Source organism: Centroberyx affinis, unplaced genomic scaffold (genome assembly GCF_046629955.1).
Source record: "Centroberyx affinis isolate AG114_WGS23_722 - 3 ecotype Tasmania unplaced genomic scaffold, CSIRO-AGI_Caff_v1 ptg002334l_1, whole genome shotgun sequence".
In the NCBI taxonomy this organism is placed as follows: Eukaryota; Metazoa; Chordata; class Actinopteri; order Beryciformes; family Berycidae; genus Centroberyx; species Centroberyx affinis.
In genome coordinates this window covers 210,458-225,939 of record NW_027280601.1, presented here as the reverse complement: position 1 = coordinate 225,939, position 15,482 = coordinate 210,458, and the positions used below count along the sequence as shown (strand labels likewise).

Sequence of the window (15,482 nt, the reverse complement as noted above, 5' to 3'; positions counted from 1 at the left end):
AGAGAGAGAGAGAGAGAGAGAGAGAGAGAGAGAGAGAGAGAGAGAGAGAGAGAGAGAGAGAGAGAGAGAGAGAGAGAGAGAGAGAGATACTTTTTTATTTATCCACCAACTAACAATAAAGTTGTTGAAAACGTAATTATCATTCAAAATAATTCTGAGATTGCTTTCAGTTTGCTGGTTACGTCACTCTTGATATCTCCTCTGAACCGACTGGACAAAAAAAATAATTCTCGTAGCCAAACACGTCACTTCCGACTATCGCACGACTTCCTGTATTTATCAACAATATGGCGGCGCCCGTAGCACTTCACCTGGAGTTTGGGTAGGGAGTTTTAAGACCTACATGTTAGTTTATGATGCATGTTTTAGTGTAATGTCAGCTGTTATACGGCGACGAAATGTTCCTTGACCTTCGTAGTCATTTCAGTTAGGTATCAGTTATTTTGTTTATTTATACGAGATCTCACATTAGTGTTGCTGCTAGCTGCCTGCTAATTTCAGCTTGTTAGTGGCGTCCTCGTCATAGTATGTAGGCTTTAACCGCTGTGTGTGTGTGTGTGTGTGTGTGTGTGTGTGTGTGTGTGTGTGTGTGTGTGTGTGTGTGTGTGTGTGTGTGTGTGTGTGTGTGTGTGTGTGTGAGAGTGTGTGTGTGAGTGTGAGTGTGAGTGTGAGTGTGAGAGAGAGAGAGAGAGATTTGGGTTTTAATGTTTCTTAATGAATGAGGACGGGAAAGTAACTAAAAACTCACCAACTACCACTTACAACCAACAACAACAGAACTGAACATACCAAAATCTACAGTATTAGCAGCCGACTGAATTGACACTGACAGCAATTGACAATTGACAGCCCCCGAACATTAATAAATGTGGGAATATCAAACTCCCCCATGAGTCACATGAAGACCGTCCCTGTCAGCTCTGCCACACACTCTGTAGGACTGATACTCCTCACCTACTTCTGTTGGGCCAGTCAAATGGCCAAAGCGCCTGGCAATACAGAAATTTTAATAATAAACTCAGCTGCCCACATAGAAAGTCTCTCTGCCTATCATGCAGAGCATTTAACAATTCATGCAAATGCAATTCATGTAAATGCATTTAACAATCAAAACACATGTAACCAATTGACATTGGAAAAACAAATAATGTACATTAGGTCTGCAACATTTAGTCTATAAAATGTCATACAGAAATAATGACAAATGCCCATCACCAGACCCCAAAGCGATGTTAAAATTGCTTACGTCGTCTCTTCCTTCCAACAGGTTTCAATAGTAGGGCCTGAAGCATGCCATTTTGTAATTGCAATAGAGTTGGCATATGACTGCAACAGACAACATGATGCGGTAGAGCACAATCATGGCATGGTTGCTTTGGTTACATTTTAAAGTGGCGGGACAGGAAACAAGTTATTTTTATCAAAAAATATATGTATAATATATATCCCATTCCCACAATTATCTCTGTGAAACTGAAATATATACTTCAGTCATGTAAACAAGCTTATTCTGGGTAGTTGTCAGTTTATGCAATCATGCAAGTGGCTTCATCAGATTATTGCCTTAATTGCACCATAGTCACATTATTGCGCACATGTAAATGTAGTCAGTGTCAACCCCGGTCCTCAGGGACCAGGGTCCTGCTGGTTTTCTATTTTACCTGGTAGTTGATTATATTCACCTGGTGTCCCAGGTCTCATTTTGCCCCTCGTTACATCAGGTGAATGTAATTAACTACCAGGTAGAGTAGAAAACCAGCAGGACTCTGGCTCCTGAGGAGGACCAGGATTGAGAACCACACATTTTTCAGAGTCTATTATTAACATGGTAATTATTTGAAGCAATGAAAAGTTACTTTCGAAGAAAATATCTTTCAGTACTTGTATAATAGGTATATGGTATTTGTCAGTAAATATAATACATGTACTTGTATGTATTAAAAATTGTTTTAACACTTCTAAATCATGGCATGAAGCATTGCTTATTCTCCATATAAGAACGTTATGACAGCAAAAATTGAGTATTTCAAGAGTTTTTCCAGTTTCACACTTTCCACACTATGTACACCGTGTCGAATATAGAGCTGAACAATTAATCGAAATTTTATCGAAATCGCAATATGTCCTACTGCAATTTTCAAATGACAGGAGGCGCAATATTTGTTAAAGGCGAAATCTGTGTCAAAATACCATTTTAAATTAAATATTGTCTGCTGCAGAGATGTCCTGGCCTACACATCATATTCTACAGACTTAAAAAAACATCTTTGTTTGGTACAGATCCCCGCAAAAATCACACCATAATCATTTTAAAACATTTTTCAATGAAAATGAGAATAATGATGTAAAAATTATCATTCCCTCTAATATCGCAAATCATATCGCAATTGCAATATCAGTAAAAATAATCGCTATTAGATATTTTTTCAAAATCGTTCAGCCCTAGTCGAATACAACTTTTCAGACAGTCCACATCCATTGGTGTCCATTGTAGAGAAGCCACTATATATCTCTTTTACTGTCTTGGCACTGTAGTATTAGCCCATTCATTCTTTATATATTGGCTGCTTATTTTGTTGGCAGAATTTTTTTCTTATTCTACTGTCACACTTACTGTTAGGTGCTCTTGATAAGAGTGTTTGTTAAATACATGAAATGTAAAATGCCAAACATAGCCTACTTAAAGGCTCGATTTAGCACATTTTCATTTTCCTGTACACTCAACTCAACTCAACAAGGCATCTTGTTGAGTTGAGTGTCTCAACTTCATGTCATGTCAACAGTCAACTAGCTCTTCCTGGATCATGTGGAGAAATATCACATTGTGGTTATCACAGATATCACAAGGAGTTTGCCCCTCTTTAATTTGAACTGTATATTTTGTGGAAGGAAATCAAATCAGCAGAATAGGACAGTCAGCCAATGTTGATAGTTGACTGTTCATGAACCCCCACAAGGATATGAATGCCAAAAAATACAAATATAACACCAAAGTGATGTCAATTTTGTTTGTTTGCCCAGAGGAGGAGCAGAGCTGCTTTTTGATGGTGTGAAGGAACATCATGTGACTCTTCCAAGCCAATCAGAACCCTGTGAGTATCACCTGTCACCTGCCTCACCTGGTTTCTCACTCTCTCATGCCGCATTACATTAAAATCAGAAATTCCCAGCTGGTAGGTCGGAATTACAACCTCTGTGCATGTCAGTGGTCCAGCTCGGAAAACCAGGAAGAAACATGGATGGATGGAACACAAGATTTTTCATAAAATCCTGTTCCCCATGCTACAGCTAATGTTATGTCAATGTTGTGAAGTAAAATTAGCTAGCTAGTTAGCATAGAACATTAGCAACTGTAAGTGCAAATTGACCTTTCAAATGTCTATGTTTAACCACAATTTACCACAAAAGTGTTTTGATACATTTAAGAACATGCAGTGCTGAAGATCAGACTTAACTGTATTTTGGAGATTATGAACATGTTACATGTTACAATGCTTTGTAGCGTTTACAGTGTATCGTGGTATGTTGATGTGACATCAGATAACTGCATCTTGGAAAACCCAGGGATGAGAAATTTAGGAGTTTCTTAGTTGGAATTCCGACTTAAAAAACTGTTCAATTGCATCGATTCAGTTGGAATTTTCGACTTTCCAACATCTGTGGAACGCAGCATCAGATGTTTCACAGCTCCTATCCGGGACAGCTGTTGCCTGTGTAGGAGTGATTCTGGACATACTCCAAAAAATGGCCAAGAAATGCCACATATTTATGACTGCAACCCTACACTCATAATGAGCTACACGTTTCGCTTATAGCTTCAATGCCCCTCGTCCTTTCTATCTCTCACTATTTCCTTCCTCCCCTTCTCTTTTTATTATTTTCCTCACAACATCTCTTATTTTTTCTAAATCTTTCCCCCTTTTTTATTATTTTGTTAAAACCTCTGTTGTTTCTCACATTTACATGATTCCCACAATCCTGGAAAAGTCATGGAATTTAAAAATTTTATTTTGCAGGCCTGGAGAAGTTATTAAAAATGAAAAAAAGTTTTTGAAACTGAAATTTAAATTTTATTTGTGAAGTTGTTAGACCTGTTGGAGGAAAATAACGCTGGTTGCTGTCTGTTTTTTGTTGACAATAATATTATAATCTTCTATTTTAAAGTGGAAAAACAAACTAATGTTTAAATTGAGTATAGTGGACGGTTGCTTTTTTAATTCAGTCTTATGAAAATTTGGTTATGGAAATTTAAAAAGGGGTGATGGAGAAGTTTTGGTATTTCATCAGTGAAAAGGTGTGGGAACGCTGCCTTTACCTCATCTGCTCTGTCCCTCATATTTCTCTCCCTCCTCTCTTCTTCACCCTCCCTCTCTCTTCTCCAAAACCCGTCTTCCTCCTCTTCCCCTCACATTTCTCCCTCATTACTTCCTCCTACAACCCATTAGCCTCCCTTCACTTTCCCCTTTCTTCCCTCCCCCCTCCCTCCCTCCTTCCCTCCTCTCCTCTAACATCTGTGAGGCTGCCTGAGCCTGCCGTCCATTCTCCCTCTCTAACCGATCCTTTCTGCCGGCTCTTTCACTTGTAAATGCTGCCCACTGATAAAGCCAATGGGTGGGTGGGTGGAGGGTAAAGGGGAAGTTTATGTTGTTACTGGGGGGGGGGTGCAGGAGAACAATTGTGGTGACAGAGCTCAAAGTCATTTTTGTGTGGAATCATTTGGCTGATTTGGCGGGCAAGTGCTTCTAACTCAATTCATTCACTTTTGTGTTGGGCAGAAGAGGCTAAATCAGGGTTTCTAAAAGCTTTTTCACCTCGGGATGCAAACTGATTCAGGCCCCTTCCACCTTTAGGTCACTAGCACATCATGGGGGGAGTCAACAGAAACATTCCTGCACCGTTTTTATTTCCTCAACCCAGGACAGGGTCATAGAGGAAATAAGGAAGGGCCAGAAGAGGAGAGGAAAAGAGGAGAAACCGGAGAGATGGAGGAAAGAATAGCTGTTTGTCATTGCAGTTGTTTGTTTGGGGTTTATGTGTGTGTGCTTGCACTTCTTAGACATGTGGACACACACACATAAAGTTTGGGATGGCAGTTGCCTGTCTGTGTTTAAGGGTTAAAGAACTGGACTTGTGACTGATTTTGTGTGTGTGTGTGTGTCTGTGTGTCTGTTTGTGTGTGTGTGTGTGAGAGAGAGAATGAGAAAGAAAGAGAGATATGTGTCTATGGTATTTTACTAAACAAAGGGTGTTCATCCATGGTGCTGGTGTTACCACGACAACAAAAAGACAAAAGTTGACCAGAACGGAGAATGTCAGCCAAATATGACCTTGGTGCACCAGCCGACCTGTGTGTGTGTGTGTGTGTGTGTGTGTGTGTGTGTGTGTGTGTGTGTGTGTGTGTGTGTGTGTGTGTGTGTGTGTGTGTGTGTATGAGGCAGAGACTGGAAAACCCTGAGCTTTTGACTTGCAGCCCATTAAGTTCATGATTTAAGATTTTAACATCACAGGAAAATCTGTCATCCTCAGAGCATGGACATTTTGACAGACCGTGTCCTGGGTGTATCTGCTCTTTGTGATCTGAAGTCTGGACTTCTGTGTCTCGGACAGGTTTGTTGGTCCTGGAAATGTGGCTCCTAACTCATTTCCCCCCCTGCGTATCATTTTGAGTTGGTTGGGCTTGTATGTTGGGAGAGGGAGAGACTGTGCAGATTTGTATGTGTGTGTGTGTGTGTGTGTGAGAGAGAGAGAGAGAGAGAGAGAGAGAGAGAGACGAAGGGGGGTGCGGGGAAGGCAGATATAATTGGTTCTGAATCCTTCGTATTTCTCTTTGACCCCAGTCGGTGATTGATGACCCTCGACTGAAAGACCCCACCCCCGATCTCTCTCTCTGTCTCACACACACACACACACACACACACACACACAACACAACCCCCGTGGTCCGAGGATCACATAGTTTCTGCCCCTCACATCAGCAGAGAGATGGATAGCCCCCACCCCCCCACCCCCCCAATCATAATCACACGAAGACACCAAGCAAAAAGAAAAAGAACAAAACAACAAATCTCACACACAAAAGAAAAGCGGTCAAATGGTTTTGAATCGCCGTCAAAATGGCGCCCTTTTTTACCCACCCCCCCCACCCCCACCCCCACCCCCTCTCCCTCCATTTCTCTCTCCCGCCCACGCAACGCGGCTATCCCAAGATGCATCAGGAGCCCGTGACGCATTTTCCTTCGCTCTGTCTGTTTGTTCCTTCATTTTCTTGTCCTCCCCACCTGGACTGCGTAGCGCCGTCCATAGCCGTCACCTCTCCGTCTCTCGATATCCTCGTTCCTCCCTCCATCTCTCCATCTGAACACTCTTCATTTCATTGCGTTATCTTTCTCTTTGCCTCCACTAGAGCCGCAGTGTCTTTGTATGAGAGCCTGTCGTTTTAATGCAGACTGCAGATAATTAAATTTTGTAGACCTGAGTGTAGCTGTACACAAGAAAGCCATCAAGACAGGTCGTGTCTGAGTGTTTTTTAAAATGCAACTAACTTCTTGATGAAAGTTTGAATTAATACTAGCCTGTGTATTGGGTTATGGCTGTAGACAATCTGTCTATATAGGCCTAGAGGTTTTCTGTGTGCAATTTAACATGTGTTAGCTTGCAAGTGTGTGTGTCTGTGTGTGCGTGTGTGGAGAGAGAGAAAGAGAAGGGAGGAGAAGATGGAAAGAGATTGAGAAGAAGAGGAGAGGAGGGCAGCTTTTACGAGGGAACGTGTGAGTGTGTGAGGTGGTGAAAGAGAGCAAATGAAAAAGTAAATGGCCGAGAGGATGAAAGAGCGAATAAGGGGTAATGGTGGAGAAAAAGACCGATAGTGAAAGGCGGAGGGAGAAAAGAAAAGAGTCACCACAAAGAAGGAGTTATGACTGCTGTTGTGATTGGTTCTGTTTTTAGCCTCGCTGAGGTGCAGGTCAATATTCACTGCCTAGTACTCTGAGTGTGTGTGTGTGTGTGTGTGTGTGTGTGTGTGTGTGTGTGTGTGTGTGTGTGTGTGTGTGTGTGTGTTGCAAGGGGAGGTATTCGTCTTTTTTTATAGGAGGCCTGGAACCGAGGAAAACTAGCACTATCATTATACTACTGAGCTGCCCGACAGCACTCCAATTAACCTGAACACCATGCACATAGGCTTCGAACCTCTCTCTCTCTCTCTCTCACACACACACACACACACACACACACACAGCTTATGCATCGTATAGCATCTACACAGTCTGTTGCCCTCAGTTTTCATAGCCATAGTGACCAGGCAGGTGCCTGTAGAAATCTCTTTTCAAGGACATTTAATTTTCACTGCTGCTGGGCAAAGGCAAAAACTTTGACTTTTCAAAAGTGGGCTTGTGAACAACATAACTGCTCCACAAAAAAAAAAAGAATTACATATGTTAAACATTCTTAAAATGTGTTTTGTGTACAGACCCGCTTTTGAAATTTCACAGCTCTTGAAGCCCTTTCATACACCCCTATGATGTGGAATCACACAAGTTCAACATGTTTTTGATGTTTTGAATACAATATTCAAAACTCTAAAATATAATGCAATTTTTAGATCTGCTTATTGAAAATACAAAAGCATTCTATATTCTCATTGCTGTATTTATCTTGCTCTTTGTGTCCATTTGGTAGATTAGTCCATATGGAGTACTGGGGTTCAGATGAGTAGTGGAGGAGTATGCAACCCCCTGTCGGATGTGTTTTTCTCCTGCATCTCAGGAAAAAACCGAAAGGATTGCAGACTTTGTAACGCTCTGATTTGATATTAGCTCTGCCTTTGATACAGCTGAACTCTTCTGACTTGAACAAATCCCTGTGTGGTTCTGTGTAGCCGGCTACGCCTACCTGCTACGCCTGTACAGCTGTCCTTTCACCTGGCTTGGGATGACTCACTGTCTTCTTACCCTTGTATCTGCTCCATCTATCTTTCACCGCTTCTCTCTCTCTTTCTCTCTCTCTCTCTATCTCTCTCTCTGTCTCTCTCTCTATCTCTCTCTCTTTCTCTCTCTGTGAGTGATATGGCTACCAGAAATTCCCAGTCCCGCTCTCAAGTAATATTGTGAGTCATCGTGCTCTTGTACACAAGTAGTAACACCACATATACATACATACACATGAGACACACACACACACAAACACAATTAACTATTCTACCCCTTAAAGCTTTCAAAAGAAAACGTTAGTTTGTGTGTGTGTGTGTGTGGGTCCGTGTTATACATTTCGCCGTTTGTGTGTCCGCGTTATTACACTGTTTTCCCCACTTGCAGCTTTCATCTGGAAACACACACACAGCCTAACCATGTACAGACAACACACCGCGCACACACACACACACACACACTCACACACTCAAAGGCTCTTACGCCGCCTTGAATATCTTAATGTTAATGATAACCATAACTATTATATATTCATAGTTAGGTGTTTAGTGGGGATTTGTCCTAAAACCCGTCGTTGTAGTTGCCTTTGTGATTGTCGGCCGGTCTGAGTGAGGCTCAACCTATTGTGGAGACGAGGTCAATCTGATTGTTTGAGGGGTCAGACTCATAGAAAATTCAAGCCTCGCTGATGTTCAAGCTCGGGCGGAAAGCACCGCATTTAGTATCCCGCTATAACAAAGAAAATTATTATTTTGAAGTGGGATTTTGTAGTTTATTTCATTAGTGCTATATTAAAAAAAATGTACCACAATAACAGGGTTGGAGAGCAGTGTTATTGTATTTAGACTTTTTTTTTTAAGATGTGCACTGTGCTGTTGGAAAACATCGGGTTTAATGCTGTAATTCTTTTCTTTTTTACCTTTGGAAATATGTAGATGGTTAATCGATGTTTTGTATTGCATGTCAAGCTGTAGATGGTGAAGTCATTTCTAGGTGTGTTTGTGTGTGTCTGTGTGTCTCAGATATATATATACATACATATATATATATATATATACATACATATATATATTGTTTTGTTTTCTCTCTAACCAAGGTGAATAATATCGCTCTTGGCCGTTCAATTCTATGAGACATCAGTCAACCCATCCCCCCCGGCGTCCTCTCCTTTCCCCCCCCCAACACACACACACAACCTTGTCCCGCCTAGTGCTTCTGTCGCGTCACATCGACCAGGGGGCTGGAACCACACACCTTGACCCTTAACCCCTGACCTATAACCTCTGTTGTCTGCCTCTGTCTGTGTGTGTGTGTGTGTGTGTGTGTGTGTGTGTGTGTGTTTTCTAGGGGACATGAAGCAGCTGCTGGTCTGGATCCGACGGAACCTGCTGAAGGAACGGCCTGAGCTCTTTGTCCAGGGAGACACCGTGTGAGTCCATGTGCACTTGACACACACTTGAACAAAAATATAATGATAACCAAAATATGTTGTATATTGCACTGTTATTGGATCAAAATATCCAAAATGTAAAATATGAGTGCAGTATTTGGTCACCATTTTTCCATCAGATACTAGAAACATGCTGAAAATGAAGCTGAAAATGAAGCTGAATTTTTCTGTGCGTCACTGAGTTTTTGGTTCTGAAGCTTTTTTCTGCAATCTAAACCTTGTGGGATAGCAACTTCCCCGCTGAGCTGAAAAAATACAGACTAGGCTTCAGGTTATAGCTTTCAGTAAGATGATTACTTGTGTGTGCGTGTGTGTGTGTGTGTGTGTGTGTCTATGTCTGTGTGTGCGTGCATGCATGTGTTTATGTGTGAGAGAGAATGTGTTCTTCTGTATGTCTGTGTGACTGCTTGTATGTGTTAATGTGCGTGTGAGCGTGTGTATGTGTGTGTGTGTCCAGGGCTAAGAGCAGCCTTATAGGACCGGCTGACTTTTACAGCTGCCTTTATAGAAGACTATTTATAGTACTGCCTAACCGATGAATGGAGGAAAAAGCTGGGCTACCTATAAACCCTGTAGATTAGGTGTGTGTGTGTGTGTGTGTGTGTGTGTGTGTGTGTGTGTGTGTGTGTGTGTGTGTGTGTACTTGTGTGTGTTTGTAGCTTACACTGTTAGTTAACCATCATCAAGGATTTCTAAATTATTTTAAAAAAAAAAAGATCTATGGCGGGCAACGTGTCTGTGTGTGTGTGTGTGTGCTTTTTTTTTTTTCCTATTATTCTTTTGTTATTTTCTCAATGCAGCCATGCTTTTGTGTGTGTGTGCATGCGCGCTCGTGCACGTGCTTGTGTGCACCCGTAGGTTCCTCTCATATTGCCCTTTCACACTGACTGACGTCACGGAGCATCTATGATGGCGATAGAAGCTGTACTGGAACAGTATGGGAGACATCTGTATCCGTAACACCAGCTGTACTGAGCGTTACGTCTTGCCCTGAACGCAGCGTCCGTGTTACCTGCTGTTGCCTCCGTGGCTTTCAGAGACAAATACACAAACAGCCGCTCAGAAGGCTTCAGCTGTGGCTACCTGTCATCACCCTCCCCCGTTTCCCCCCGTTTCCCCCATTATCCTCTTTAGCAGGATGGTGACTTTCAGGCTTTTTCCAGGTTTTGTGTGTTTTTTTTTTTTTTTTACCCCTATTTTTTACCCCCTACTCCAACGAAAGTTCCAGTTTTCTCTCCATTATCTCTCCATTATTTTACCTCAGCTATTTCCGTTTATTTTAAGAAAAATAAACATCATTACCTTCAGTCCTTCAACATTTTGGGAATGGAGTTGACAATGTTGTCTTCAGTAGGGATGCGTATTTGCAGATAGTTTCAAAACAGTTTCAATGTGGAGAACACAAAAGCAACAAAAGTATAATCTTGAGATGCTTTTCGGTCATAATTGTATGAAAAATTGCCGATTTACATTACCTCAAAATATTGCCCATTTGTCAAACTCTTTGGAGCCAGAAGGCATTTCTCTTTAAATTGGGAGCATAACCCCTTTGCTCATGATCCTACACGTGCTGTAACATGCACACACACACATTCATAATCATACCAGTGTGTGATTGTAAACATTAAGGCCTATTAAATTTACGCTGTTTTGTTTTGAAACAAAAAAAATTCTGATTTGATATTCTAATTTGTCTGAACTATGTTTTGCTGTAGACATGTATCAGTCAAAGACATTTTTTTTAGTTTCTTTTACTTAAATTCAGTGCATCTTCTCTGCATTTTTGTACTGTGAGCAAAATAAAATATTTGGATTTGGAATATTTGAATAAATAGTTCCATTCTGTGATAATTTGAGTGATATTTATATATATATATATATATATATATATATATATATTTTTTTTTTTTACCAAATATGTTTTCATTTGTCTGACTTTCCACCTTTTGTAAAGAGCATAAATCTCGAAATACAAAGAGAAATCCTCAGATCTGTTAAGAAATGCATGTCATGATATTCATGATATTAAAAGGAATAGCTTTATAATTCTCCTTCAAGAAAAACAAACAACAACAAAGAAAAAAAAAGTCTTTTGTATTTCAAAGCATCTTCAAAGTTGGTATTTTCTCCAAATGCTAAGTGTTTAGTGTATGAGCATTGCGTGTGTGGTATTTTTTTAATGCATACAAAATTACAGAGTGCTTGTGGTTGTGTGTCTGTGTGGGTGTTCTTGCTACTTGTTTGTATAAGTCTTGTACATGTGTGTGTGTGTGTGAGTGAGAGTGTGTGTGCGCATGCAACTGCACCTGCAAGCGTACACCAGTCTATATTAGACGTGGGAAAGGTGTCTGACTGGTAACTGTGTGTTTTCCCACAGGAGGCCTGGGATTCTGGTGCTTATTAATGATGCAGACTGGGAACTCATGGTGAGGACTGGGAGCCAGGCTCACTGCCGGACGGTGTAGAGAGTGTGTGTGTGTGTGTGTGTGTGGCAACATGTGACAGCACACATCATATTAGCTGCTTTTTTAATCTACCTGTTCTGTTTCCAGGATACATCAAGGCTTTTCAGTGTTAAACAATGCAACAGTGTTTATGTCTTCAGCCTGCATGGACCCTATAAACAAGGAAGAGGAAGAGTGTGTGTGTGCATATTAACTGATAATCCAATTGTTTTAGTTTTTTTTAAAGTAAGTTAATGTGAATGTGGAAGCAGCAGTAAGACAAGTTTCTCCTCAGTCTTATATGGACGCACATTTACATGCACACAGTCTAAATACTTCAATTTGAATCTACTGATTCAATTACAGTACACAGGATGCAAATAAAGTGAAAAGTCTTTCATCGTTTGGACTCTAATGTGAACATATGAGTACACACACACACACACATTTGCATTACCATGCATACACATATTTCCCTTTGGCCCAACTTTGTCATATATATAGGTGTATATGATTGAATATTGAATATTTCATAAGGTTTGTGTGTGTGTGTTCTGGTCCTCAGGGGGAGTTGGAGTACCAGCTACAAGACCAAGACAATGTTGTGTTCATTTCCACTCTTCATGGCGGATAGAGAAACAGAGAAACAAACACACACACACACACCTAACAGATCCACAACATAGACTCAGCCTTTTCTCCACCTCCTCTACACTCTCTTTTTTCCCCCCACATCTTAACAAAACGTCGCCCCATTGGCTGCTGTGGATCTGTCAGCCAGCTGTGTGTCAGACGACTGGGAGGTGATTGATGTTCCTCCGCAGGAATGAGCGGAAATTCAGAGATGTTTACAAAGAAAAATGTGGGAGCTACGAGATTAAATTCCATGGACTTTTGTGTAAAGCTCAATTTTTCAGCAATCTGCAGGACTGTGGTCGCACTGGTCAGTTTGCAGGTGTGAGTGTGTGTTTGTGTGTGTGTGTGTGTGTGTATACCTCGATGTCTCACCCTCTGTGTGCCTGAACCCCCTCTTTCAGACTGTTACTCTTAAAGAGAATAATAATATTATGTCCTGATCTTGAGGCTCAAAATGACCTCAGGTTCCTCCAGAATCAAATAGAAAAGAATAAAATAGGTCTTCTGTTTTTGGCTCCATTTGATCTCAAAATAATGCTTATTTCATTCTAAGTTGTATTTTTTTATTGTCATCTATAGCCACTTATGAAAGTTTTTTTTGTTTTTGTTTTTTGTTTTAAATACATATTCTGTACACAGAATAATACAGTAGATTAAAAGCTTTTTTAAACTTTTTTAGCAGAGTGCCTTGGATATTTTTTATTTTTACCCTAATTTCTGTTTTGACCAGATTATAAAGAACATAATATGAACATAATTATGACCAAAAAATACATTGAAATATGAAATTACAACCACAGCAGATCAGTTTATTCCCACTTTATTACTGCAATTTACTTTCTGTGATTTTATATTGTAGCCCATTGTCAAAGAGAGAGAATATACTAAGATTGAAATAAGTTTTTCCAAAATATGTAAATTAGGCAGGTTTTTATCCTGAATCCTGAACATTACCTGAGGATATTCAGTCTAGATGGGAGTGCCTGATACATAATTTTGCTTTGATTTCATTTTATTTTATTTTATTTTTTCAAATTTCTATTTTTTAGTTGCAAAGAAAATAGGAAAATTACAAATGAATAGGAATATTTAGTTCTGATTGAATCTATTGTTGAATAAAAGTATTTCATTACCTCCACTCTGAATTGTAATATTGCAGAATAAACTGTTTTTTTTTTCCTGATGAATAATTAATAATTGTTCAATGTTGAAGTAATTGCTGCCAATGTTATGATTTAAATTTTCCAATGAATATTGTTTTATATTTTCTAAAACCACAGCATCCATGTCTGCTCTTCAACAGCTGTGAGGCTCGTGTTGACGACCCAGCCATAAAGCCTAAACGTATACAGGCCTCTAAAGCTCTATTTTGGCTGCAAGAATCCCAGACTTTGCATCACCCTATGCCGCACACATTACCATAACGCTTTACTCAATTAGGATTTTACATCACGCTTCGATAATTCCTGGTGATAGCCTATATCTGATCGATTTAAGCCCAGCTCTGTGATCGGATTGGAGTTTTAGGGTGATTAGACGGGACTTGAGGGACTATTTACCTCCTGTAGCCCCCCTCAGACGGAATATTCATAAGAGAGGGGGTGGAGGGGGGAGGACCACAGGACCACTGCGGGAGGTCGAGGTCTAGCCTCCGGGCTGCCCTCCCCTGAGCGCCCGGGGCGACCTAAAACCTTTTCTCGGTTGTGGAGTCCGATTTGCAACGGGAAACCGGCTGATAATGGCCGGTAGAAAGAAAATGCTAATAAGGCTGCGAGGGGGTTAGAGAGGGAGTGAAGGGAGAAAACCTAGTGTTACTGTGTCAGCTAGTGCTGTGTGTGTGTGTGTGTGTGTGTGAGAGAGAGAGAGAGAGAGAGAGAGACCTTTGCAGAGTGGGTTTGAGAAGCAATTATCAAACACAATTCAAACTGTGAATCTGAAAAGAGCCTAAAATAAACCGATTTTGTCAGAGAACCTTTTATTCCTTTTTTTGATTAATAAAGAAATGTTTTTGGCGTGTATATAGGCTTTGCTAATTTCATTAGGCCTACATTTTAAATGTAACTATTGCTTGAATTGAAGTTATTTCTACAAAATAATAATTAAAAAATAATAATTTATCAAAGTCTATCTACAGGCCTATGTCGCATTTTTAAAGTATATTAGCCAATATCTATAAATGTTTTCTGTGATGATTTATTATCAGTATGTTGCATGAGATTCCATATTTACCATTTTCCATATTTCGTTTACAAAGAAGCATTAGGCCCACACACCCTATTGATTTTCGATACTCTTTACTAGTTGTTTAGCCTTAATCTTTAAATTTATTGGCGAATGTGGATAGATCAGCTTATGTCTAGGCTGGCGTTATATGCGTTGAGTTGTAAACACATCAGCCTTTAACTTTTTTGGGGGGGTTGGAGGATGGGGGGTGGGGGGGTCTTATTTGCTTTGCTGACGCAGCCCTCCACCACAGAGTCTGGGTCTGGACCATTAAATGGGTCTGCACAGTGTATAATATCCACGGGCCACAGCCTCACAACTGCAATGACTGACTGCTCAAGAGATGATGGTGGTGGGAGGAGGAGGAGGAGGAGGAGGAGGAGGAGGGGAGGGGGGGGGGGGGGGGGTAATCCCACCATGCATCTTATTGTACCTAGCCTTTATATCTTCAGATATCAGATGACACACAGGTACACTGTATAACCGCCTCGTGACAGTGCTGACTGTAGGTCCGCATCATCTTCAGGTTACAGCAAAGCAGTAAAAGCGGTAAATAAAAAAAATGTGAAAGCTATAACCTGCAGTCTGAGGTAAACAGTCATAAGGAAAACAATCACCAGTATGAACAAAAACCTGTTATATTTTTAGATAAAAGCATTGATTTTTGTTTTTTTGTTGTTTTGTTTTTCTTCCTTACAAACCCCTGTTTTCATATAGGCTGATTTAACTCAGTTTGATAGGCTACGTATGATGTAGGCTATAGTCTACTATGAATTTATATCATAAAAAAACAAAAGTGGCCAAACT

General features: G+C 40.4%; 1 protein-coding gene across 1 annotated transcript; it reads left to right on the top strand.

The window, feature by feature from the left end:
• Positions 1 to 286: 286 nt before the first annotated feature.
• On the top strand, positions 287 to 14,324 carry urm1 (ubiquitin related modifier 1). The gene is made up of 5 exons (XM_071533180.1): positions 287 to 322; positions 3,022 to 3,092; positions 9,270 to 9,351; positions 11,750 to 11,798; positions 12,382 to 14,324. Exons 1-5 carry the CDS (start codon positions 288 to 290, stop codon positions 12,448 to 12,450), a joined length of 306 nt encoding a protein of 101 aa, XP_071389281.1. The 5' UTR covers position 287; the 3' UTR covers positions 12,451 to 14,324.
• Positions 14,325 to 15,482: the final 1,158 nt, after the last annotated feature.

Bases quoted from the DNA above. Each gene is read 5' to 3' on its own strand.
- urm1 (XM_071533180.1), top strand. From the start codon at position 288: ATGGCGGCGCCCGTAGCACTTCACCTGGAGTTTGG. The intron at 323-3,021 runs GTAGGGAGTTTT...TTGTTTGCCCAG, and splicing joins GCACTTCACCTGGAGTTTGG to AGGAGGAGCAGAGCTGCTTT. The intron at 11,799-12,381 runs GTGAGGACTGGG...TCTGGTCCTCAG, and splicing joins ATGCAGACTGGGAACTCATG to GGGGAGTTGGAGTACCAGCT.